Here is a 26,358-nt window from a genome sequence, read left to right as displayed (position 1 = left end):
TTATCTTTGTGTATGGTGAAAGAGAGTGGTCTAGTTTCATTCTTCTGCATGTGGATGTCCAATTTTCCCAGCACCATTTATTGAAGAGACTGTCTTTCTTCCAGTGGATAGTCTTTCCTCCTTTATCTAATATTAGTTGACCATAAAGTTGAGGGTCCACTTCTGGATTCTCTATTCTGTTCCATTGATCTATGTGTCTGTTTTTGTGCCAGTACCACACTGTTTTGATGACCACAGCTTGTAGTACAACCTGAAATCTGGCATTGTGATGCCCCCAGCTATGGTTTTCTTTTTTAAAATTCCCCTGGGCATCTGATATTTTAATGGAATGAATGCATGAATGAATGAGTGAAAGGATGTCTGGTAGGTGAGGAGCAACATGCATGTTTTTTGCACGTGCTTAGTGGCTTCCACCATTTTTTAATGTAATCTACAGTGACAAATGCATTTTGTAATCATGCCCCAATACTCAGCTATATATATATATATATATTCTGTATATGTGTACATTTTACATACACATAGAATCTAATTAAAAATCATTAAATAATTCTTATGCCTATTATAATCTATGTAATGATCTTTTCTATCCTATTTTCTTAAAAAATGTTGACTGATCTCACTATGCTGATTTCAAAATGTACAACTTGCAGTTGATTACAATCTGCAGTTTGAAAAAAAACCTCACGTAGGTGGAAGCTCATGTATGGGTTTTGGAGTCATATCTGGGTTAGAATCCTGGCTCTGCCAACTAATGACTCGTAGCAAAATAGGTAAGTTTCTTAATTTTTCTGAGCTTCCAATTTCTCATAACTTATCTACATTTGTCACTCCTGGAAGCTGACAATTTAGGCAGATACAAATCTAGTATTATCCCAAGATTAGGACTCTCAGAAGATGGAAAGGAAAAAAAATAATGAGAACATTGAGTTTTAATAGATACATACTCTACAGGATTTCTGTCATCTTTCTAAAGCACAAATGTGAACATGGCATCCCCATTTCAAGGGTTCCCTGTTGCTCTTGAACTAGACACTAATTATCTTAGATTATATGGCCTTTAAGAGTATGGCTTATGTTGACCTTCGTTTCTTGCATCCAACTGGCCTAATCTATGTACTACCCTACAGATCTTCTGATATATGCAGTTCTGCAAATGCATCACATTTTCTCTTTGGGTTTTTGCACATGCTCTTCTGCTTGCTCAGTTAATTTCTGTTCGTTCTTTAGATCAGAATATAGATTTCTTCAGAGTGCCTTGTTTGGCCATCCAGATCTGCATTCAGTGCCCCTATCAGGTGCTCCTACAGTATCTTTGGCTTAGCTTACCCTTATTATAGCATGCCCGCATTAATATTCCAAAATATCAGCTGCATCCCTCAAGAGCACAGAAGACTATATTCTTGTTCTATTATCTTTGTGTTATTTATATGTCTAAAGAAATTCTGCACACTCCCTCCTACCTCCTCTTGGTAAACTGGATAAGTTAGATAAATATAGCTTAAGGATCAGGTCATTTGTTTGAAAAACATTCGAGCCAGTGCTTAAATGACAGCTTTAAGAAGTCAGAGTAACCCTTTGGCAAGCATTCTTCAAACATGTCCACTTACTACCAATGGCTGATGATGGCAAGGGGGTGGAGGTCTTGCAGATGGATGGTCACTAAGTACCAACCCTCCTTGTCTAGCTCATGTATAATAAAAGAGAAGGTTATCTACATTTGTCACCCCTGGAAGCTGACAACTTAGGCAGATACAAGTCTAGCATAATCCCAAGAGTAGGGCTCTCAGAAGATGGAAAAGAAAAAAATTAATGAGAGCATCAAGTTTTAAAGAGTGGGGATGGAGGGAAGTAGAGTTAATGGTATATCAGTTACTATTAGCACTTATCTGGTCATAGAGATTCTTTCATTAAGAGATTTCTCATTATTGTTTAAAAGTCACTTAAAAATTGATGGTAATATGTTTTAAGAAAAAAAATGATTGCTTTGTTCAACTGATGAATTTTAACTCTCTATGGAAATGGCATTTATCACTGAGATTCCCAAACTGAAATGAGATCACTTTGGCTCTGTTTGTACAAACTAAAAACACATCTCTAAGTCATCAACAGTATTCACTGTTCAACTCCCTACACACAGCCTTGCAAAGCTGTGAGTCAGAAACAAAAGCAAAAAGCCATTAAACTGAAGTAAAAATAAAAGGAAAAAATCACTAGAGAGAGATTGGGAAAACATACCAACAGAGGCATGAACTGTGCATGACAGAGTCGTGCTTCAAAGAGGTGTCAAATCTCTGAAATCAAGAAACTAGATATCAATTACCCTGCATTGCCCAAATACCAGAAGATATTTTCACATTCAGCTGTTCACACCTGGCTAGGAAGCTTTCCTGTTAACACTTTCTCTATACTTCATCACCCTTATATTAGAATTTTCCAAAGCATACTTTTCAGTGGTCATGAAAACTAAGAGTGTATGTCATGTCCTCCACCTGCTTAAGTGATATTAGAAGTTACTCAGACTGAAATATTTCTGTCTCAGCTATAAAACAGGGTCTACATAATAAGGATAGCCTCCCACAGGAAGTTAATAATATATTTGGACAGAGTGCTATGTAGCATTAATCTATAACTTTTGCATTATTAATAGAAGAGAAAAAAAAGAAGACAAGTTATCTAGAGGTAATCTGTTTGTGGTGGATGCCATGGGGTGGCTCCCTATAAGCTACTTCCAACTCCTTTCTCCTTTATCTTTGTTTATTGAAGATGAAATACTATTTCTCAATACTCTCTTGCACCTGGAAGAAACTCTAAATATGGTTTTTGCCAGTGAGAAGTTGTTGGGGTCTTCTGGAAAATTTTTTCAAAGCGATAGACTTGACTGGTATAGTCCATTGGTTATTTGTCCCTTTCTCCTTGGAAAGTGGACACAAAGCCCAGAGTCGCAACAGGTTTCATAGCATCATAATGTAACATGAAAAAGTGTTGTAACTACCTGTGAAAGCATAGGAGAAAAATGGAAAGAGGTTACCCAGTGAGGCCCAAACTACCTAAATTCTTTAAAGGATGAGACAAACTTATCAGTTGGGATTTTTTTGTTGTTTACAGCTAAACAGGATATGACTTGACACACTATTGTTAATAACAGCTCTTCTGGGACTCACAGAAATTGCTCTAGTTCATTCAATGGACAACTACTTGAGCTCAAGTCCAAACCAAATAGAGATTCAAGTGGCAGGAAGATAGCGTTAGTTCTGATGACAAGCTTAGGGACATCTAATGGGGTAGGAATGGTTTTTAACAAGCAATTGACAAAAGTAGGTAAATGTGTAATAATTGTGCTCTTTACATATGCAGATGATATGACTGGTCTAAAAGAATCTGAGCTGTTTTCTAGTTTTCATGCCTTGTAAACCTTCATCTTCTTTTTTGTTTCTACTTTCTAATTCTTACGACTGAAATACACCAAGAAGATTGGGCTGGAATTATGAAACAGAATCTAACAGGTTTCCAAACCCTTGACTTTAAGGGTCAACAGCTAGATATAATCAATAGCCTTCTTAAATAGCTTTATTTTGTTCTTAATATATAGCTCAATAAATATATAATATTGTCCAATAATATGTCATCTACTGACCTTCTTAAATAGTTATAGTCAATATTTATTGAACCAGGCATTAGGATAATTTCATTTATTACACAAATAATCCATAGAAAATAGAGTATACTCTCATCCCCATTTTACAGTGAGGAAACTGAGGCTTTAAAAAATTAATATCTTTGAATCAAGTTCCTAGAAAGACCAACCCCCGGTTTCAGGTCTTTCCCAAATTAAGTGCATATGCAATTTTATAATTTTTATAATATATCTTTTATATACCGCTATTCTAATGGAATACATTATACTATAATTATTTGTTTATAAGACAGTTTTAGCTGTTAGACTGAGTTCCCTGAGGTTAAGGATAATTTCTAAACTTCTTTGTATGATCTATGGAACACAGCTCAATGAAAGTTTCCTACAAACATTGGTGAATGCCTGCTGGGAATCAAGGCCACTTAACTGGGATATTGAAAGCAGTGTGCTGTTGGCCACCTTAATTTCACAGCTATAATACGTAAGTCAGTAAGTATTTGACAAATAGGTATTAAGTGCCTAGTCTTATACTGGACCACAGAAATTCTTATTTTGCATAACAGTCTAAATGGACACATTATTTGTGAATATCTGGTAGAGAAAAAAGCTGCAGGATTCACCAAGAACAAGTAATTCCCTTTCTTCTTAGGGTTACTAGATTGATAAATCAAGGGTTTCTCACAAACACAGTACACCTTAATATCACTAAAATATTTGACAAAGTCTTCCACAATGTTCACAGATGAACTAGAGAATGCACACTAAATAATAATAGATGGGATTAATAGTTAACTGAACATCCCAAACAGTGTTGATTAATGGAAGTCTTGAGTGATGAGTTGCAGGGATTATACTTGACATTGATCAACGATCTTATCAAAGACATGGATGAGTCCATAATGATTAAATATGAGGATAGTATAAACCTAGGAAGGATAGCTAATATATTAGAGGACAAAAAATCAATACTTTTAAATATCTTCATTGGCTACAACACTGGACTAAATCTAACAAGCAAATATTTAACTCAGATAAAGAGAGTATCCTATGTTTAAAGAAATAATTATACAAATATAGGATTTTGCACAATATATTTGGGAATATTTGGCTTGATAACAACTTAAAGCAGCAAAAAAAATTAGAGCTTTTAGCTAAAAAGTGCAATGTAAGCCAATAATGACAGTTAATATAAAAGTTAAGGTAGCATTAATAAGTATAACAAATTAAGCTAAAAAGATACAAGAGTCCTGTTGATTTTCTATGCCTTTTTTTCACACTATATCTTAAATATGGTGTCCAATTCTCCATACCATGCTCAATAGAGGGCAATCATAAACGCAATGTACTTCAGCATATTTGGAATATGGCTCCCAAGAAGGCTACAGGTTATAATTTGAATGATTAGGACAACTAGAGGAGTCTATACTCGATAAATAATTATACTTCTCAAGGCTATGTGCTTGTTTTCTCATCCTTGTAAAGCCAGGCCTAAACATAGAGCCTGGCACATACTTGGAGTTCAGTAAATGTTTATTAATGAAAGTAGTCATAGAATCACCTCAAATATCTAAAGGAAGGGATACTAATGAAGCTTAGATTCTGTGTCTTGGTAGGTCAATTCAGGATCTATAGTAAATGTTACATGGAGACAGCTTTTGGGTGCATACAAAGTGAGCACCTCTATATCAATTGAGTAATCTGAAAGAAGAAAAGGATGTCTAACAAATTCTTGTCACCATAAGTATGTCAACATAGGTTAAATGACATCTGTGAGGGATTTTGTGGAGAAGATGCTTCTGATGGATAGGATGTATGACTCGACCCCCTAAAGTCCTATTCAACTCTATGATCTGTCAAATTATTCATTCATTCATTCCAACAGTATTTATTGAGTACAGACTGCTCTGGGGTCTGGTGAACAAAAGCATGCAAGGTCCCTATCCTAATGGAGCCTGAAGTGGAGACAAATGGTCTCCCAAATGGGTTGTGTGCACATTTGAGGGGAAAGAAAATAGAACTATTATTCATCATTTAAAAAAATCTCATTTTAAAAAAGATTTTATTTATTGATTCATGAGAGACACAGAGAAAGAGAGGCAGAGACACAGGCAGAGGGAGAAGCAGGCTCCATGCAGGGAGCCTGATGTGGGACTTGATCCCGGGACTCCAGGATCACACCCTGAGCTGAAGGCAGGAGCTCAACCCCTGAGCCATCCAGGCGTCCCAAAAAATCTCATTCTTCTTTAATTTCTATATTTTATAATATGACCTATAATGCATATAAATAAGGTAAGTAAGTATATGACCCTTAGAATCAAAGGTTCGTATTTTGGCGAATTAACACCCTAAAGCATTTTTATGGTTAGGGCATCTGATCAAACATATCTGGCAACCTCTAGTAAAGAATGTCAAGTAATCATGTGAGTGAATGCAAAACTGCAGCCATGTCAAGTGCCATACACACCTTCTATTCCCCCTACTTGGGGTTGTTCTAAGCTCACTCAAACATAAACCTTAATGTTTTTCTGCTGTGGGAGTCTTTTAATTCCTGATTGTTGCAGTGAGAAATGAGCACATTCTACTCTACACAGCTGTCAGACATTTGGAGATAGGACTCAACCCCTGCTAGATTCAAATCCTGGAAGAACCAGCACCATAAGAATCCAATCCTATGATCCTATCATAGTGCTAGGGATTGGTTTTTAGCCACCATCATTTACAGATGAATCTTTTATAAGCCAAGTTTTTCTTAGAAAGGCTGAAGATTCAGGGCCAAGCCCTGAGAAGCATGGAGGTAAGAGGCAGAAGTTAGTTGTCCCTATTAGGAAGTTACTGTGGGCCACACATATGATGTCCCTGTGACATAGAGATAACGGACAAATAGAGATTTGTTCTATTTAGTGATAACAAAAAATCAAAATGTAAAATTGTATTTAACCATCATAACATGTAAGGCTGTTATGATAATCCTCCTTTAGCAATAAGGAGGTGAGGATAGATTGCCATTCAACAGTAAGCTGAAGTCCAGGATTATGTGTCACATTAGTGAGCCCTCCCTCCCCTACCCTTGTTCCACATCTCAGGATAGAGTCCAAACTCCCCATCAAAGCCTGCCAAGGCTGTATCATCTCCTTTTTGCTCAGCTCTCAGACTCTCCCATTTTTATCTCTTGTCATTTACTCTCTCACTTAGGTTTCTATTTTACTGAACTCTTGTAGTTCCTCTAACATACCATGCTTTCTCTTACCCCTACATCATTCTCTGTGCCTCCAACACCCCCCTCCCCAGCTCTGGCTGCATCAGTCACCCTATGCTTCCCATATTGTATTCTCATTATGTGTTTGCATAAATGTGGCCTCCAGTGAACCACAAGCTCTATTGAAAAGTACCCATCTTCCTCCTTGTCCCTGATGAACTCTGTACTGAACTCATGTCCTGGCACTTAGACTCAACAAATGTTTGTTGACCTATACACATGAAGATGAAAAATGGCATCTCAGAAAAGTTAACTTACTGAAGGTCATGCAGTAATATCTGGAAGAGGATTGAACTCAGGTCAGTCTCATTCCAAAGTCCAAGATTTAACCTGCCATTAGCATACTGGGAGCCAAACAGATGCCAATCCACCTATCTGGTACTAGTTTCCTTAACTAGGAAATGTGTCGATATAACATAATGGAAGAAGACTGCATAACATAAAGGAATCTAGAATAAAGTCCTTACTCCATACTATGTAATATTTCCAAGATTTAACCTGCCATTAGCATACTGGGAGCCAAACAGATGCCAATCCACCTATCTGGTACTAGTTTCCTTAACTAGGAAATGTGTCGATATAACATAATGGAAGAAGACTGCATAACATAAAGGAATCTAGAATAAAGTCCTTACTCCATACTATGTAATATTGGGCAAGTCACTCAATCTTCTCTGGGCCTTAGTTTCTGCAATGATAATATAAAAGGTTATTCTGGATGGTCTCTGAATACTCTTGTTAACTCTGAAATACAGTTGACCCTTGAACAACACTGGCTTCAGCTGTGCAGGTCCACTTATACAAGATTTCTTTTTAAATAAATACTAAGTACTATAAATGTATTTTCTCTTTCTTATGATTAACATTTTTTTCCTATAGCTTACTTTATTATAAGAATACAGTTTATAATACATATAAAATATGAAATATGTGTTGACTGTTGTTTTGGTAAGGCTTCTTGATCAGATAGTAGGCTATTAGGAGTTAAGTTTTGGGGGAGTCAAAAGTTATATGCAGATTTTTGACTATGCAATGGGGTCATACCCCTAACCCCTGCTTTGTTCAAGGGTCAACTGTATTATTATGTTAGGAACTTCAAAGTTGCAACCTTTTCCATCTGATAATAACAATGCTCTCTTTTTCGCCAAGCTTGCTAAGTTCTTACTGCTTTATCGATGCTCATCACATTGCAATTTCCTTCTGTTCCTACCTAGCTACTGAAATTGTTCTAAATTAATTGAAGACCTCTTAGTGGCTATTTCCTATATCCTCTTCATAGTTCTCTATTGACCTCCCTGAAGTATTTGAAAGGCTCACCTCTATGGTCTCTGCTAAACATCTTTCTCTCAGTTTTAAGTTAAAGTTTTTGGCTGTTTCTTATTTTCTCCTATATCCAATGCCACTTTCTTATTCTAGGCCCTTCCTATCCTTCAATACTGTAATCATACCTTAATTTGCCTTATAGTCTAACAGTCTTCCTCTTTGTCTGCCATCAAACTGGCAGAGCTATTTTCCCCAAATTCAGAACTAACAGCTCATTCCCCAATGATAACACTTTGATGGCTCCCACTGTCCTTGAGATTAACCAATGTATAAATACCCATTGTGCATATATTCCATTCATCCTCTGGAGCCCAGTGTAGATATCACAATTTAAGCATAACTTCAGAACCATTCTTAGCACAGATTTCTAGACAGCTACTACCAATAAGTAAATGTGAACATAAGATGGAAACTATTCATTCATAATGTGCTCTAACCTGCTTTCCAGATGCATTTCCTATTTCCATTACTTTCTTTCCCATCACACTCCATGTTCTGGATGCTTCTGAGCTTCCCTATTATGTCATGCTGTTTCAGTCCACTTTACCCTTGCATATGCTGATTATTCTGTAAGGAAAACAATTTTTCTACCGGATCTGGTCAACATTTACTAATCTACTTCTAGAGCCAGTCCAAATGCTGCTTCCTTTTGAAAAGCCTTCCTGATCAGCAGAATTAGAAAAGCTTCTTTTTCTTCTGTTTACATTATATTGCAATGACTTATTTCCATATATGTTGATCCCCTTCTAACTAGAATATGACTTTCTCTAGACTGGGGCCACTTCTTAATTATCTTTGTATCTTTCCCAGAACTTACTACAGTAACTACAACATGGTAGGTGCCAAAGGAGTGTTTGATGAATGAAAGATCAAACAGTTGACAAAATGAATGACATGCCTCTAATTGTACATAAGATAGGTTTGGAACTCATGGTCGCTGCATATAAACACTGTGTGAGATATGCCCACAGCAACTCTCTTCTTAGATCTCACCTGGTTCCAGGCATACCAGGAAAGTTGAGAACTTCACTGATAAAGTACAGTAATAACAATAATGATGATGATGATTATTGAGTGCTTACTGTGTGCCAAGACAAAAACTGCTCATTTTAAGACTTAAAGAACAAAGAGCCGAACAATCTTTTAATATAATGAAAGAGAAGAGCAGAATAAAGATAATTCTGGTATAAAGCGTCCTACTTTGATCTATTATCCAAAAATATGACAAGTGACTAAAACTCCACTGAAGACAGAACTTTATATCACTTACTAATACAGTGGAGTCAGAGCCAAAGGAAAGACTATCACTTATACATCTGTCTGGGCTGAGGAATAAATAACATTGAAAAAATATATCATTCTATACTGGCTACAGTTAACATTATGCTAAGAAATTTCTTTACTGGTCAAATCTACATGGGTGAAATTAGCTTAGGATGGGGTCTCCTCATGTTCCAAAGAATAACTATCGGATCTAGAAAAACAAAATAAGCATTAGATGACAAAAATTTGGAAAGTGATAGTGCTGACTCTTTTATGGTCCTTTTAGAGGCTTACAGTGCATGTTAGCATATTGGGGATATGAAGACTGCAGTAAGAAAACCTGCCCAGAGGGGCTTAACCCAGAATTCTCCCTATGAATTTGGCCAGTGAACTTTTTACAAATAGAATGTCTTGTTTTTATTTCCATGGAATTAGTACAGGGAAATATTGGCTTTGGAGGTTCTTAGAAATAGTCCCTCTGTGCTGAGATTCTAGCAGTGGGCATATGCAAAGGAGATTGCTATGAAGACCTGTCTGATTTAGGGAAAGTAAGATTGGCTTTGGTCCGGGCCAGAAGAGGCTCGTAAGTGGTATTATCATTTCAATGATAAAAATTCAACCCTAGATGAAGGCTTAAAAGAAAAGGCTAACTCTTAATCAGTCGTTTGAATTAACAGTTTAGTTATTGGGGCTGTCTCCCACAGTCATAGGAATTTATATTTTCATTTTATCCCAAAGAAAAACTTGACCATCTTTCTTTAATACTATCAACCTGGAAGCTTGACAGTAAGGATTAAAAATTGCTCCTTCCTTCCCACTTGGTTATTGGAAAGGCTCTGAAAGGTAATCAGTCTTGCGAAGCTACACTTTACAGTCTGCATAAAAATGCCATGATTTCCCTTCCTCTCCCCAACCTAATTGAAAGTGCATAATATCACCCAGCTGGGGAAATGTAAACGGTAAACATACGCAATATATCATGCTATCGCACAAAAGCTGGTTACTAATAGGGACTGGGTGGTTGTCAGGACCAAAAGAAATCTGGAAAACAAGTCCTTTTTTTCATCTAGAATGAGAGCTTTGTGTCTGCCACCTTCCCCCTCAGCTCTTTCCTCCAGACTTCAAGCTACAGTCAGATTAAACCAAGGTCAGTAGACTCATTCCTTGCGTGTGTAATTCTAGGGCTCACCTAACAATGTATATTGACTAAAACTCTCTTATATCACCCTTTCAAGAAATGAAACATTTTATTTGTGGCAGGAGGTGGGGTGGAAATCATTTTGTTCCCTACCTACTTCAATTGTACTGACAGATGGTCTTATTATCTCTTTCCTTAGCTGCTAAGCCTAAGGATCCTTGGCCTTGTCACCTCTTATCTTTCTCTACTTCATCAAACTCCTATTGCCAAGATTATCTCCTTTTTTTATCTCTGATCATCCATGAACATCTATACAGGATCACATTTTCCTTGAGTGTAAAATCCCAACCTTGCTTTTCAAGGTCCTCTGCACCTCTGTGGCTCAATATAACTCCAGCCCCATTATACCTATGTAGAGGCCGCCATTCTCTTACTCCTCACCCTCCAGTGTCATGACATCTTCTTGAATAAATCTTTCACAGGAAGACTTTTAGGAGAAAGGACAATATTCCTTCAAAGTTTCCATCATTAGTTCTCTGCCACAATACCCTTTCAAAAACTTCTCCCTGTTGCATCATGAACTCAATGACTACCATTCATTCATGCCACCTTATAACTGGCTATTTTGTTTTATTTTTGGTGGCTGATACCTTCTGGCGGGGGGGGGGGGGGGTCAAAGCATAGCTTTTACCAAAGTGACTATCCCCTTTCAGTTTTAATAGATTACAGGATATATTTTTATTGGCTTCAGCAGTAGAGATGATTTGAAACTTACTGAATTAAAACTCTATTTGTCTTGCAATAATTTATATTACCTGTCAACTGGGACTGGTGGATGATATGGTTTGTTGACCTTGGCATAGAGACCCTCTAAGTGGTCCCTCTCTGGAGACAGTGGACGGCCATCCCGATGGTAAGCCAGTGGTCCAGCCCGAGGTGGAGATGGTGACCTATAGACACTTGGGGAGGCACATGGTTCCCGGAAGTGGTTCACTCTGGCATAGTTGGGGTCCATTTCATCATCATCCATATCGTGCAGTGATCCAATTGCACCAGTAGCATAATCAATGAGACCTCTCGCCTGCTTTTCCCTTAGTTCCTGATGTTTTGCTCCAATCCTGAAAAAAATATAAAACAGGTAGCAGAGACATATGTGAACCTTATGTGATAATCCAACAACAGACTCTCCTGAATCTGCTGATTCTTCCTAGTCAGAGATTCAGCTGGTACTCTCCTGTTAACCCAACATCACACCATGTAGAGATGTCAATGGCATACCCATGGGGTTGATTTTACATTGCTGACCTTTATTTGTTATGGGGTCTTTACTTTTAAAGCAATGCTATAGGTATTTTGACATCTTGTCCACCGATGCCTAGGCAAACTGCAGAGTCAGAGGCTGATTCTCATTAATGTTCCCTTCCTACAAACTGGAAGTGCCTATGGGAACAGTATGTCTGTGCTGTGATAAGACAAAGTCTTCCTGGGAGAGGGATGCATGTTAAAGAGCCCATCAGAATCACATACTTGGGCTATGATTTCACTATTTGGTACCCAAGAGGTCTAGTGTATTCTTTTAAAGGAAAGAGCTTGCAAAAATTGATTTAAATATGAAAAAGAAATACAGAAGCTTTCTGGTCACTAAAAGCAGTGGGATACGAGGTAATTTATGAGAGACTCTAAGTTTTTTGGTTACACAAATGGGGATCATTGTGTCTCATTATACAGGGGCTGGGACAGAGTAAAATAGTGAAGAAATTAATAGGCTCCTGACAGAGATGAATTGGCACATATAAGTGAATTAAACATTACTGGCAGGACTCCACGGTGCTCAAGCCTTAAGTGGTATTACAAAATGCTACTGCTAATCAGTGTACTGCGTAGACTGCTGGGAATGAGAGTAGAAAAAATATACCTAGGTGGATTCCAAATCCATCTGAATTTTAAGAATTTGACATTTAATCTGGAAAGTGTTAGAGCAGCTCTCCTAAATTCTCAGTTACGTGTTAGAATGGAAAGGTCACTGTGGCATCTTATTGGACAATGGTGATGCGATGGTGTCAGGAGGTGTTCCGTGCTAATGAGGAAAGAAGGTAACTTTCCATCACTGGGCAAAAAGGGTGCACTCTGTATGCACTAGGAGAGAAGGCAGGCAATGCTGGCTCAGGCAGCGAGAGGAAGAACTCAAGAGAGGATGGGGACAAGCTTGGATCCTGGGCTCTGAGAATAGAAGAAGGCTGTGGGCTAGAAGGGAAAGATCTGTACATGCCTGGACGCATTTATAGAAAGCTTGGATGCGTTAAAAAAAACAAAAACTGAATTCTCTCAGTACCTTCTCCTCTTCAAGCAAAAACAGCTGTTTTTGCACATGGCAGCTAGCTTTATTTTACAGAACATCAAACTCTTTGTAAAAATCTTTAAAAGCCATCATCTTTATCTTTCAAGGTATTTTCTCTTTTGGCAGAACAGCTTTTTTTTTTTTTTTTTTTTTTTTTTTAAGTGGAGAAAAAGCAAGGGAAAAAAAACATGAAGAAGAACGTATAGACAGAAATCCAGCTTCTATCCCCAAGTCACAACAGATGAAAATAAATGCCAGGATACATTATTGTGTATCTCTTTGACTAAGTCAAATCATGTACCCTACACATAAGTAATTAGAAGAATTTATATTTTTGTAAAGAGGAACTTGAATCTCCAAGGGATTTTGAATGAAGATGAAAGGAAGATTACACGGTAGGGTACCTGTTAAGAAGCCCTGCCTGTCCTCTTTCAGGGCACATTAGCTCTAGATTCACGGATGTTTGTTTTGAATCATTTTTTTTTTTTTTTTTTTTTATAAAGAAGATAACTTGCTCTGTTCTGCAACAAAACAGTCCTTTCAGGGACAGTGCAGACTGGATTATCAGAGAACACTCGCTGCACTACGATGATAGGGATGGATTTCCATTGCAAAGAGAGCGCAGTACATCAATAAAGTCAGGAGGTGGGATTCTGTGTGGTTACTATGCCTCCTGAGCGCGATGCCTTCATGAGAAATCATTCAGCAGAAAGATGAACATCTCGCGGTTGCTGCATAAAGCTACACTTGTGCATTAATGAAAGAAGAAAACACCAAGCCTGGTTTTTAAAAGTCACAGAAATAGAACACCAGTATCTGTGTTCCTTATCTCATCACTTCTCTTTCTTAGAGGTTTTCTCATTAATTAGGCTTGCTGGGTATGTAAAGATTCTCAGATGAAAAGTACTCCGCATATGCAAAGCAGTATTTTATCTTGCATTTTTTCTTTCTAAAACAAAACTAAATTTCTCCTTGATCCTCTCTGCACCACTGAGTGTTTCAGTAACTAATTTCATATTAATCACTCAGTAGGTGAAATAATAATTTCTCTGAACCGTCATTATTATGCCATATATCAGGGTCTCTGTGTGTGGGGGAGGACAAGGCAATCTGAAAAGGGGTGTATGGGGGCAGAAGAGATTCTCTCCAGAGAGGAATGTTAAGGAAATAGATTTTGTTTTGTTTTGTTTTGTTTTTGGTTGCTCTGACATCTCTCTGCCCCAATTCAGTGTGAGAATTCTAATTGTTTATAGTCATTTCCTCTTAGAGGTCTTCTTATCACTGGGAACTCAACCTGTTAAAATGTCTATTTTTCAAAATAACTCTTGATAATATATCCTTTTTTGAAATAGAATTTTTCAGATTTTATTTATTTATTTGAGAGAGAGAGAGAGAGAGAGAAAGAGAGAGAGAGTATGAGTAGAGAGAAAGGGTAGAGGGAGAAGCAGACTCTCCATTGATCAGGGAGCTCGATGTGGGTGGGACTCGATCCCAGGATCCTGGGATCCTGACCTGAGTCAAGGGCAGACATTTAACCAATTGAGCCACCCAGGTGCCCGATAAAATATCTTTTTTATTGGATGGTACCACCAGCTTCCCCAATCTCCCCAGCACTGTGCTTTTGAGTTGTTTAAATTTCTTCTCTTTCTTTCCTTACAAAAGCATTGTTGTTTCTTTGTTTCCATTATAACTCTTGGATACTCTCTTTTATTTCCATTTCTTGAGATAAATTCTAGTATTCAGACTACACTGCCCAGCTCTGCACTGTCCAATATGGTGGCCACTACCCATATGATGTTGTAGACATTTAAATTAGAATTAGTTACAGTTAAATAAAATGTAAAATTCAGCTTCTTGATTTCATAAACCACATGTCGATAGCTCCATGTGACTTTTGACTATTATATTGGACAATGCAGATAGATACAGATTCATCATTGCAGAAAGCTCTATTGGACTGTGCTGGCTTAGATTATTCTAACACTTTTTGGTATGTCACCTCGTCCCACTCTAATCTATACCTTAAAAGTCTGTTGGGTCATCTTCCCTAAAGAACATTTACATCATATCTCTGTCAGATCAAGGATCCCTAACAAGAGATTATAGTAAATGATGGAATAAGAGTATGGTTACTCTACTTGCCTCTCTCAAACTCTAAATGAATGAACAATTGAGAAATTGGGAAGAAAAAAATTCCATCTGCAATGGAATTCAAAAATGAACTAATAAATTCATTTTCATAAATCTTCCACCATACAATGAAATTTGGACTCAACCCAAAAAGGGAGAGTTCATTAAGAGTTGATAGATGCCTGCGTCTCTAGCAGGGTATACATTTCACTGAAAGTAGGATCAAGACTACAGAAAACAAACTTTTATTTAGAAAAAGATAATTTGAAAGCAAGTGTAGGATCCTTCGGAATTATGGGGTAAATCCTTGTGCGGTTCCAACATAAGACTGGAAGAGAGATATTCCTCTGATTATATACATATACATATATATATATATTTCCTCTTACACTTCATAGAAACTTCATAGAGTAAAAAGAGAGAAGAGAAAAGAAGCTCCAACCTGTCCCATAGCTAAAAGGCAGAATCATCAGAGCAGAGATTAAACAAACATAAACTCATCAAAATAATACCAATAATCTAAGAGGCTTCACTAAGCAAGCTGATCTCTTTCAGCTTGATCTGCTCTCCCAAAAATGGAAGACTATGGAAAACAAGCCCCCAGGGTGTGCACCCAGCAGATGTGGCAAGAAGATATTTTGAAAGAACATATGGAATTGAAACTGCTGGTGACCTTAGGTCTCTATTTCCCCCATGTCTCAACACTTCATTTCAGCACAGATTTTTTTTAAAAAAATTAAACATGAAATTAATTTAATGGGTCATAACAAATATTTGAAAAATACAATAAAAGAGAAAATATTACGGGTTATTGCATGTAGTATGCATAAGTAATGTTTCAAGAAGGAGAAAAATCAAGTCATCTAAATTCAGGCAAATTCAGGCCAGCCTCAAACACAAATAAAGCCAAAAGAATAGTTCTTAGACCTTTTAAGAGAATAGAGCTTGTTGACCCACTGTGAAAAACTACTTAATAATTAAAAACAGCCAAAAATTGAGTCAAAATGAGGAATTCAACTTGATAGGGCTATGAAATGAGAGGTGTGAAGGTAAGCAGTACTTTAACCTTAGGTTAAAGGTTAAATATTTGTAGCAACATAATTACAGAAAAACATAAATATGATAAACTCTGATAATATAAAAATAATAATCATTAGTGAAAATCAGAAACCAATAAGGATGTTTAGGATAAAGTGCTAATAATATTCAGCTGTATTCATTTCCTCACTTTTTTAGAGCAGCTATCAGTAGTGACTTGAAAGTTGATAAATCAGGAAACAGAGCATAGTATATTAAATATTACTACAAAAAGCTACTAAAACAACAAATTATCAGAAAATAAATGTATGAAAGTAAACTCCAACCATATAAAAATAGAAAACAGAGGGTGTCTGGATGGCTCAGTAGGTTAAGCTGGTTGGCTCAGTTGGTTAAGCTGGATTTGGGCTCAGGTAATGATCTCAGGGTTGTGAGATGGAGTCCTGTGTCAGGCTCTGTGTTCAGTGGGGAGTCTCCTTGGAATTTTCTCTTTCTCACTCTGCTCCTCTCTACACTCACTCTCTCTCAAATAAATATATAAAATCTTAAAAAAAAAAAGAAAAGAAAATGGAAGCAGTAAAAAAGTAACAAAGTCAGATGATCAGATTTATCTTTTATGACAATAAATGAAAATAGAGTAAATGTCTTTATTGTGACTAAAGAATCCCAGATATGATAAAAAAAGAAAAACATATTATATGTTATCAAAATAATGAAAAAATGAGGAATAGCCTAAATGTGCAGTAATAGGGGACTTAGGAAAGACATATGGTACAACTAAAAAATATGGTCATTCTATTGCCATACTCAAAGGAAATAAGCTACACATACAGGCAAAGATAGATATAGACATTTGTATGATATATTACATATTGCTGATATGCATAGAAAGGGTCTGGAAAGGTACAAGAAAATTCATAATGGTGATTGCCTCTGGAAAGTGGAATTGAAGGTACACTATTTGAATTTTTATATCATATGTTTTTAGGATAATTTAAGAAAAATTCAGAAATCAAAAAAAGTCCCTTATAACTACATTTTGACTGTTACAGTGAATCAAAACTTAAAAAAAAAATTAAACAGGCAATAGGCAGTGTTTGTCTTGGAAACCTGATTTTCATGATTCCATTATCGACCCAGTTATGACCATTTTCTTCAAATTACTGTTCATTGAACATTTGTTTGGTCCCTTTCAAAACAACTGTTTTTCCCAAGTACTCATTCTCCATTAATCAAATATTTGACTAGTTTTTCTAAAATAAAGATTTAACTTTATTCATTTGCAGTGCATTTTAAACTCTTCTACAGCTCCATATAGATCTCAACAATTCTCTTCAACCCATATATTGAGTAATTCTCTATCAATCTGTAATTGTTATATATTACTTTTCAGAACAAACAAAAACATTTTTGATTTATTTCTACACATCCTGCTTCCAGAACTAGAGTACAAGCTCCTTGAGGGTCATGCGAGTTTTCTTTCTGTTAATTTGGCTAATTGATTTATTCACTCATACTGATATTATATTGAACAGCAGAAATTAAAAAAAGAATTCAGTCCTTGACTCATTATCAGGGAGTCAGAAACAACTAACTATAATTCAATGGGGGAAAACAAAGATACAAATGTACAAATGGTCAGAGTCAATTCAGCCTAGGGTTATCAAGGAAGAATCATGAAGGTAGTGCCACATGAACTAGGTTTTGAAGGAACTTGGAGAAGAGATGTAGGAAGGATATGAGGTATTCCAGTCAGAAGGAGGGATTACAAGCAAAGGGGGCATGGGAGTGCATGTTTACTGAATGCTAGGGTGTAAGTCTGATGTGATAGAACAAAATGGTTTGAGTTATCTACCTATAGCTTCCCCACAAAAGGAACATATTTAGTAAAAGTTGTTGGCAGATTTCTGTAAGACTTAATGTAAGATGAGTTTAACATTTAAAATTTTGTTGTACCTTTTTAAATTTGTTTGTTTACCCTTTATTTACAAAATGAAACAAAGATACAGACATTCATGCAATACAAATCTATGGATCCAAGAGCTGCTATAAAGTAAACATGTCTGTAACTATCAGTGAGGTCAAGAAATAGCAGGATACCCAGGGGTCTCTTCAACACTTCTACATTTCTATATTATATATGTATCTCCTTTCTTCTACAGTAAGAATTCTGCTCCTCAAGACACAGGGAATACTAGAACTAAATATTCAATGATTACAACTTGCTCTACTCTGTACTATATAGATGACAGTTTCACAATAGCAATACCAAATTCTACCATAAACAAAAGGATTATTTTTTATTTATTTATTTTATTTATTTATTTCTTAAGATTTTATTTATTTATTCATGAGAGAGAGAGAGAGGGGGAGAGAGAGAGAGAGAGAGAGGCAGAGACACAGGCAGAGGGAGAAGCAGACTCCATGCAGGAAGCCGGATGTGGAACTCAATCCCGGGACTCCAGGATTACACGCTGGGCCGAAGGCAGGCGCCAAAACACTGAGTCACCCAAGGATCTCTGATTATTTTTTAAAAAGATTTTATTTATTCATGAGAGACACAGAGAGGCAGAGACATAGGCAGAGGGAGAAGAAGGCTCCCTGCAGGGAACCCAATGGGAGACTCAACCCTAGGACCCTGGGATCATGACTTGAGCCAAAGGCAGATGCTCAACCACTGAGCTACCCAGGAGTCCTCAAAATTATTTATTAAAAGGAGTTAAACTCCTCTTTTTATACGCTCTTCATTCCTCCATTTTGTAACTGCATTATACCTACATTGTTAAAGCATATAGCAGTTATATGCTAGAATTCAACTCTCATTTAACTCTCATTCATCTCTGATCATTACAAGTAACTATATATTTAATATACTAAAATAAATGTATATTTAATAAGGATGAAAAATCCTAATGTCAATGAATATGCAGTCATCTACTAGATTCCTCAGGAAGAACTCATGGGACAGTGTTTCTTCAGTTGGTAACAGTATGTCTTTTATATTTGACAGCCACTTTTGCTGAATATAAAATTATCCACCTTTCCCCTCGGGTACTTAAAATATGTGACACCATTTTCTTATGACAAAATGTTGCTGTTGAAAAGCTGGATGATAATCTAATTTTATTTCTCTTATAAATTACTTTAGTAACTTACTCTTTTCACTTATCTTGTCATATTCTTTTCTTTAAAGTCTAGTGATATTACTTAGAAAAGTTTTTCTGGGTTGATAATGCTTTCAATATATACTTTTAAGTATATTTGTTTGACTAGGGCAGTTTTCTTAAGTTATAGTTTTTATTGTTAATGTTGTAGGATACAAATTGCATATAGAAAAGTTTATTGCATTTCTATGTACTAGTAGTGAACAATTAGACAACAAAATTAAGAGAATGATACCATTTACAATGGGATTAAAGAACATTACAAACTTAAAAATACATTTAACAAGAGATGTGCACATCTCCTACCCTGAAGACAATAAAATACTTGAGAGAAATTAAATAAGATCTAAATAAATGGAGAGTTCTAGCTTGCTCATAGATCAGAAAAGTCAATATTGCAAGATGTCAATTTATCCAAATGAATAGATCAATGTCATGCCAATCAAACTCCTCTCAGGTTTCTTTTCTTTTCTTTTTTCAGGTTTATTTTCCAAAGATTACTGATGTAATTTTAAAATGATTTTGAAGGTGAGGATGAAAGAATAGCCAAAATAATTTTGAAAAATAAGAATAGGTTGGAAGATTTATAGTACTGGCTTTAAGACTTACTATAAATCTTCAGTAATCAAGGCAAAGATTAGACAAGTAGGTGAATGAAATAGAAGACAGAGTCTAGTAATATACATATTTGGTGAAGTGATTTATAACAAACATGCCATAACAATTTGATTTAGAAGGGAGAATCTCTGGAAAATACATAAGGGAAATCCATAAGGGAAACAAGAACTTTGGTTCTTACATTTTATCATAACAAAAATCAATTTAAGATGGAAGATAGGCATGAACATAAAGTTTACAACAATAAAGCTACTAGAACAAAATAAATGAGAATATCTTCATAGCCTTGGGGTAGGCAAATAGTTTCTAGAGAAAACATGGAAAGCATGGATCATAAGAGAAAAAATGGGTAAGCTGAATTTCACCGAAATTAAAAACTTCTCATTAACAAGCATCAAGAAAATGATGGGCAAATGAGAGAAAACATTTATAGCACACATATCTAATGAGGAATTTATATAAAAAATACTTGCAGCTTAGAAACAAAAAAGAAAAATGACCCAGTTAGAACTGGGCAAAAGATTTAAACAGATACTTTACAAGGGGAGATCTAGAAATGTGCAATAAGCAAATAAAAACATTCTGAACATTTTAAGTCATCAGCGAAATGCAAATTAAAACCACAATGAGATACCTTTATCAAAATGAAAAAGAATGACAACACCAAATGCTAGAAAAGATGGGGAGCATCCAGAACTTTCATATATTGCTGCCAGAAATATGAAAAATGCAATCCTTTTGGGAAAAGGTCTGGGAGCTCCTTATAAAACTAGACATGCACCAAAGCTATGACCTAACAATTCACCTCTCAGGTACTTTAACAAGAGAAACAACAACAGAGGTCCACAAAAATCATTGAAGAATGTTTGGTAACAGCCTTATTCATCATAGCAAGAAATGGAAATAAGATGTCCATCTGCAGGAGAATGGATAACCAAACAATGGTATATTCATACAACAGAATATAAATCAGCAACAATGACAAAAAAAATAAGCTACTGAAATAACAACAGGGATGATCTCAAAATTATCATGCTCAGTGAGAGAAGCTGAACACACGCACAAAAGCTCACTACATAATTCAAATTATAAGAAATTCTGGATCAGGCATAGCAATCAGAAAGGTTGCTTCCTGGAGTAGGGCGTGTACTGAATAGGGAAAGGCAGGGGGATGAGAATGGGAAACATTCCAGGGTGAGAGAAATATTCAGTATCATGATATATATATATATATATATATATATATATATATTCATCAAGATAGAATATATTCTTCTGTTTATATGAGACCTAAATATTTCACTGTATGCAAATTATACTTCAATTAAAAAAAAACCCTTAAAACAGAAAATAAAAATTAAGGCAAAAATGCTTATGATGCTATTTATACCTTTTAAAATACATATGATAGAATCTAACAAATTAGGAGCAATCAATTCTAAGTTTACTTATATGTAATTCTTTCCCTTTTAAATACCTTACCTAAAAGTAATTTTTATCATAACAAATTAAGACAATGGGTGTGATTGCTGAGAAAATATTTTAATTGCTTAAGAAAATACATCTTCTTTTCACTTCTGAAGTACCAATTTATAAGGCAGCTATTGATTTTGATAAGTACATATTATTCTTATTGATCCATAAACACATCCTCTAAAGACCAGACAACTTGTTTTCAGTCTGTTACAAGTTTCTGCATTCATCATTCAATAAACATTTGTCAGGCACCTGCGTGTTTTAGGTTTTGTTCTTGATGCTGAGATTGAGCAGTGCATAGAAGTCCTTGTCTTTGTAGAATTTACACTCTAGCTAGGGGAGGCAGAAGCAGACAACAAGTTACCTAGGCAAAATAAAAAATGTCAGCTGGCAATATGTGCTATAGGGGAAAATAGGACAGACAAAGGTGCAAAGAGTATTGGGGTAGAGTGGGAGGGTTACACTTCTAAATATGTGGTAAGATAATGTGTGGGAATATTGATTAAAGGCTTGAAGAGGAGCATAAAATGTTTGCAGGTAGCTGGGGAAGTATATTTCAGGCAGAGGAGACAGCAAGTACAAAGGTTCTGAGGTAGGCAAGTGCCAAAAACAAGGAGGCCAGTGTGAGGGAGTGAGGAGTCAGAGGGCCAGGGAGGAAATCAGGACTGAGATCATGTAAGGCCTTGAGATCCATACTGAAGACTTTGGTTTTTACTCTCAGTGAGGTAGGAAGCCAATGGGAGGCTTTAAGCATTGAAGTGATATAATCTGACTTGCGTGTCAAAGGAATCTCTATGTTAGTGCTATGACTGAGAAGATGGTGGGGGTGCTAGGCTAAAAAAAGAGCCATGAGAACCAGGTGGGGGCTATCAAAATAATCCAGGTGAGAGATGGTGGCATGGATGATGGTGTAGCAGTGGAAATGGTAAGACTGGTTGATCTAGGGCTAAAAATAAAGGTGAATTAAAAAAAAAAAATCCTGTAATGAAGATTGCCCTCCCAACACTCCAAATCAGAGAGGTGGCCCTACACACAAGAGTCCATCCTGTCTAGTATTTCATCTATCCAGCAGGAAGAACAGACACGAATAGTATTTGTGATGAATTTTCCCACAGTTATGAAACTCACTTCCCACAAGGCACACAAATCTCATTATCTTTTATAGATGAGGAAACCAACATTCAGAAGGGTTAGATGTTTTGCCAGAGACCATGTATAAGTAGCAGGAATTGGATTCTTGAATTCCACCTAGGTGCTTGACTTCAATATGAACATTTCTTTCATTTATATTAAGTACAAATAATCTAAACATGATCACATTAAAAATTATATAGCGAAAACTTTCAGATACCCTAAAGTACAGATTGTAGTGCAATGAACCTCCATACACCTATTATCCCATTCTGTGTTCAATACAATATTTAAGGATGTTGCCACTGTTTTCATCTAATTTTTCTTTTTAAATTTTTTTTGCTATTTTGAAAGCAAATCCTCATCATTTATTCTCTATATGCTTCAGAAAACATATCACAAAAAATCTTGAACATTTTATTACATGACAACGCCATTATCAACTTAAAAATTAACAATATTCCTTAATGTCATCTAAATACCTCGTTAATGAACTAATTTCCCCAAGCACCTAAAACATGTCTCTTTCTCCCTGGATTTATTTGAATCAGGCTCCAAAAACTACCCACACATTACATTTGGTTATGTCTCTTAAGTCTCATTTCCTGTAAAGAACTATACTTTTTCTTTTTTAATTATTTCATGAATTGTTGCAGAAACCAGGCAGATTGTCCTGTAGGTGGTCCCACATGCTGGATATGTTCCCCTCCTTGTGTTGCGATTAAACTTATTCCTCTATTCCCCATATTTCCTGATTACGAAAAGTAGTTCCAGAGCCACAATGCCCAGTAGGTCTTTCTGCGATGATGGGAATGTTCATGTTATATGTGTGCTGTTTAACACAGCAGCTGCATGTGGCTACTGAGCACTTGAAATGTGGCTACAGGGCAGCCCGGGGTGGGGGGTCAGTGGTTTAGTGACCAGGGATCGAGTCTCACGTTGGGCTCCCTGCATGGAGCCTGCTTCTCCCTCTGCCTGTGTCCCTGCCTCTCTCTCTGTCTCTCATGAATAAATAAATAAAATCTTAAAAAAAAAATAAATGTGGTTATAGTGACTAAAGTATGAATTTTTAATTTTAGTTAATTTAAATATAAATAATGCATGTAACTATGGCTACTATATTGGACAGTGTCACTGGAGATTTAGTTTCAGGTTCAACTTTTGATGGGAAAGAATACTGTGGTGGGTTGAGTGTTGGTCCCTCAAAAGATGTGTCTACCTGGAGCCTGTAAATGTGACCTTATATTGAAGTTTGATTACCCTGAATTATACAGTAAGCAGAATAAATGCTTAATTCTTTTTAATTGTTGATTTTTCAGAGTAAGTTTACTGCCCTAATAATTCCAATGGTGACCAATGATTTATTAGATATCTTTTTTGGGGGGAGATGAAAGGTTGTGAATATCATTATGAACTCACATTTTTTTTTAATTTTTAATTTTTTGGGGGACAGAGAGAGAGAGAGAGAGAAAAAACATGTATGAGCAATGGAGTCGGGGGGGGGGGGAATCCTAAGCAAGCTCCATGCTCAGTTTGGAGCCCAACCTGGGGCCCAATCTTATGAACCTGAGGTCATGACTTGAGCCAAAATCTAATCAGATGCTTAAGCAACTGAGCCACCCAACCACCCCATGAACTCGTATCTTTTTTTTTTTTTAATACATACTTGGTATTTTTAATCAATTGCATTCCTTTTTTTTTTTCAATTGCATTCCTTACTTTTTTTATTGCACACCCTGTTCCATATTTAGTCAATGGAAACTGCTTTATATTGGCTCCTTTGTCCTTTTGACTTGACCTAATTGTCTTTGATACTTCTTTGCTTTTTGACAAATAAGTTGTCCCAGCTTCATGTTGAGTATCTTGTGTTCCTATCTTGGAAGCAGCCATTTCACCCAGGCACTCAATCTGTCTAGTAGGAAGTGATATCCAGAGCACATAACCTGAGCTCTAGGAAGCTCACTGCCATTGCATTATCATTGCTTGCCTTTTCTATGGATAGAGTTAGGAAATACAAATACCTCTTTCCAAAAAAAAATCTCAAATTCATACTGCTCTTTCCAATTCAAAGTAAACATTATGGAATCATTACTTAACTTTTAAAAGTTTGTATTTATTTGTTTTCTTTAAATGAAGAATCATGATTCTTAATACCACTGACAACATTATTTGTATTATATATACAGTTTTAAATACATAGCCTTAAAATAATGCCAATGTTACTAAAAGATCATTGAATGAAGTTTAAGATGTTTATAGCTCCATTTTTTTTGTTAGGACATATCCCACTAAATAGGTAGAGTCAAAGTGCTGTATTATAATATCCCTTTAATTCTTTTTCCTGAGTTAACTATGCAGCCAGTTTGTTTTACAGTTAGGTTGTTTTAGTTAGTTTATTTTCAATTCTTAAAGATTGCCTTTTTTTCCTTTTGATTTAATTTCATTTGTTAGATAAATTTACATTTCCAAATTCAACTATATGGAATATACAGTTACATAGCTTTCAAGTTCTCTCTAGCCTAAGCAATATAACTATACTTTATTCAAATGAAAGCAAACATGTTTACATATCTATGTTCCTTCTTACTCATACATTTCCCCTATATTTTGCTTTTTCTCATAGCAATATTCAGAAGACAACTCCATATTAGTGAACTGAGATCTTCCTCATTTTAAAAAAGTTTCATAATAGTCTACTGTTTCTGCTTCTGTTTCTCTAACGAGTCCCATATTTTTGAATATTTGGGTATTTCCAATCTTTCACCATTGGAAATAATGACATAATGACAAATCTTATGCAAAAGTAAGTCTACATTTTTGCTATTGCCACTTTAGGATGAATTCACAGAAGCAGTATTGTTGGCTCAGAGAGAAACTCACATATAATGTTCCCAGATGATGACACATTTCCTTCCATGCTTGTTCTCTTTGCATTAACGACTTGTAGTGTAGGAGGATGTCTTCCCCTACCATGTTACCAACAGAACATGTTGTCGAACTTTGGGATATTTTATAAACATAGGTGGAAGTGATAGTTCAGTGAAGTTTTAATTAGCCTGTGTCTTATTGCATGATGCTGAGTGTCTTTTCCTATGTTTAAGGGCCATTTTCATTTCCTCTTCTGTAAGCTGTCTATATCTTTTTCTGATTTTACTATCAGAGTGTCATTTTCCTCCTCAATTTTTCAAAGACCTTTGTATAGTAGTGATATTAGCATTTTATGTCACAGATAAAGATATTAGCACTTTATCTGTGATATAGATTGCATGTATTTCTGTGAGCCTATTATTTGCCTTTCATGAGTCCACTTAAACATTACTGATCAGTATTTCATACTTTATACTTTACCCTCAGAACCTCTATGAAATACTGTTACTCTTGCCTGTTGTTTCCTGCTCAATTTGTCTCCTGCAGAATGTATCAACAGTACATTTCTGACTGACCTGACTCATGCTGGGAAGATGTAGGCATGGACATGCTCTTTGTTACTACCGTCTGAACCCAAACAACAGAGACAGAGATGAATAGACAGTAGAAGAGGAGGCTTGCTACCTATAGTGGTGATAGTAGTCGAGGTCAGCGAGGGTTTTTCATGGGAGAGCTATGGGGTAAAAGAAGTAGTACCATTAAAAGAGATTATAAACTACCTGCTGTACAGCTTTCTTTTTTGACAGTGGAGATAATTTGTCCTGCTATCATTCCTGCTCTTATAATAGAAGCTGCAATTAGGTCACTACAATTATCTTTTGTTCCAATGACCAGGCCGAGTTTCTTCAGCTTTTCCTTATAAATGCTGTTTCAAAGCTGCAAGTGTACCTGGCCAAGAACAATTACAGCTTATTATTG

At 36.0% G+C, this 26,358-nt stretch overlaps 1 protein-coding gene across 4 annotated transcripts in view; it reads right to left on the bottom strand.

The window, feature by feature from the left end:
- PARD3B (par-3 family cell polarity regulator beta) overlaps positions 1–26,358 on the bottom strand; it is a 980,882-nt gene that overhangs the window by 145,826 nt on the left and 808,698 nt on the right. For all 4 annotated transcript variants that reach the window (XM_038585495.1, XM_038585493.1, XM_038585496.1 and 1 more), the window contains one exon: positions 11,433–11,735. In XM_038585495.1, coding sequence (XP_038441423.1) covers positions 11,433–11,735 — 303 coding nt within the window. The remainder of the gene's footprint in view (positions 1–11,432; positions 11,736–26,358) is intronic.

This window comes from Canis lupus, chromosome 37 (assembly GCF_011100685.1).
Source record: "Canis lupus familiaris isolate Mischka breed German Shepherd chromosome 37, alternate assembly UU_Cfam_GSD_1.0, whole genome shotgun sequence".
In the NCBI taxonomy this organism is placed as follows: domain Eukaryota; kingdom Metazoa; phylum Chordata; class Mammalia; order Carnivora; family Canidae; genus Canis; species Canis lupus.
The sequence above is the reverse complement of the archived record's forward strand: the minus strand, read 5'-3'. Positions and strand labels throughout refer to the sequence as shown.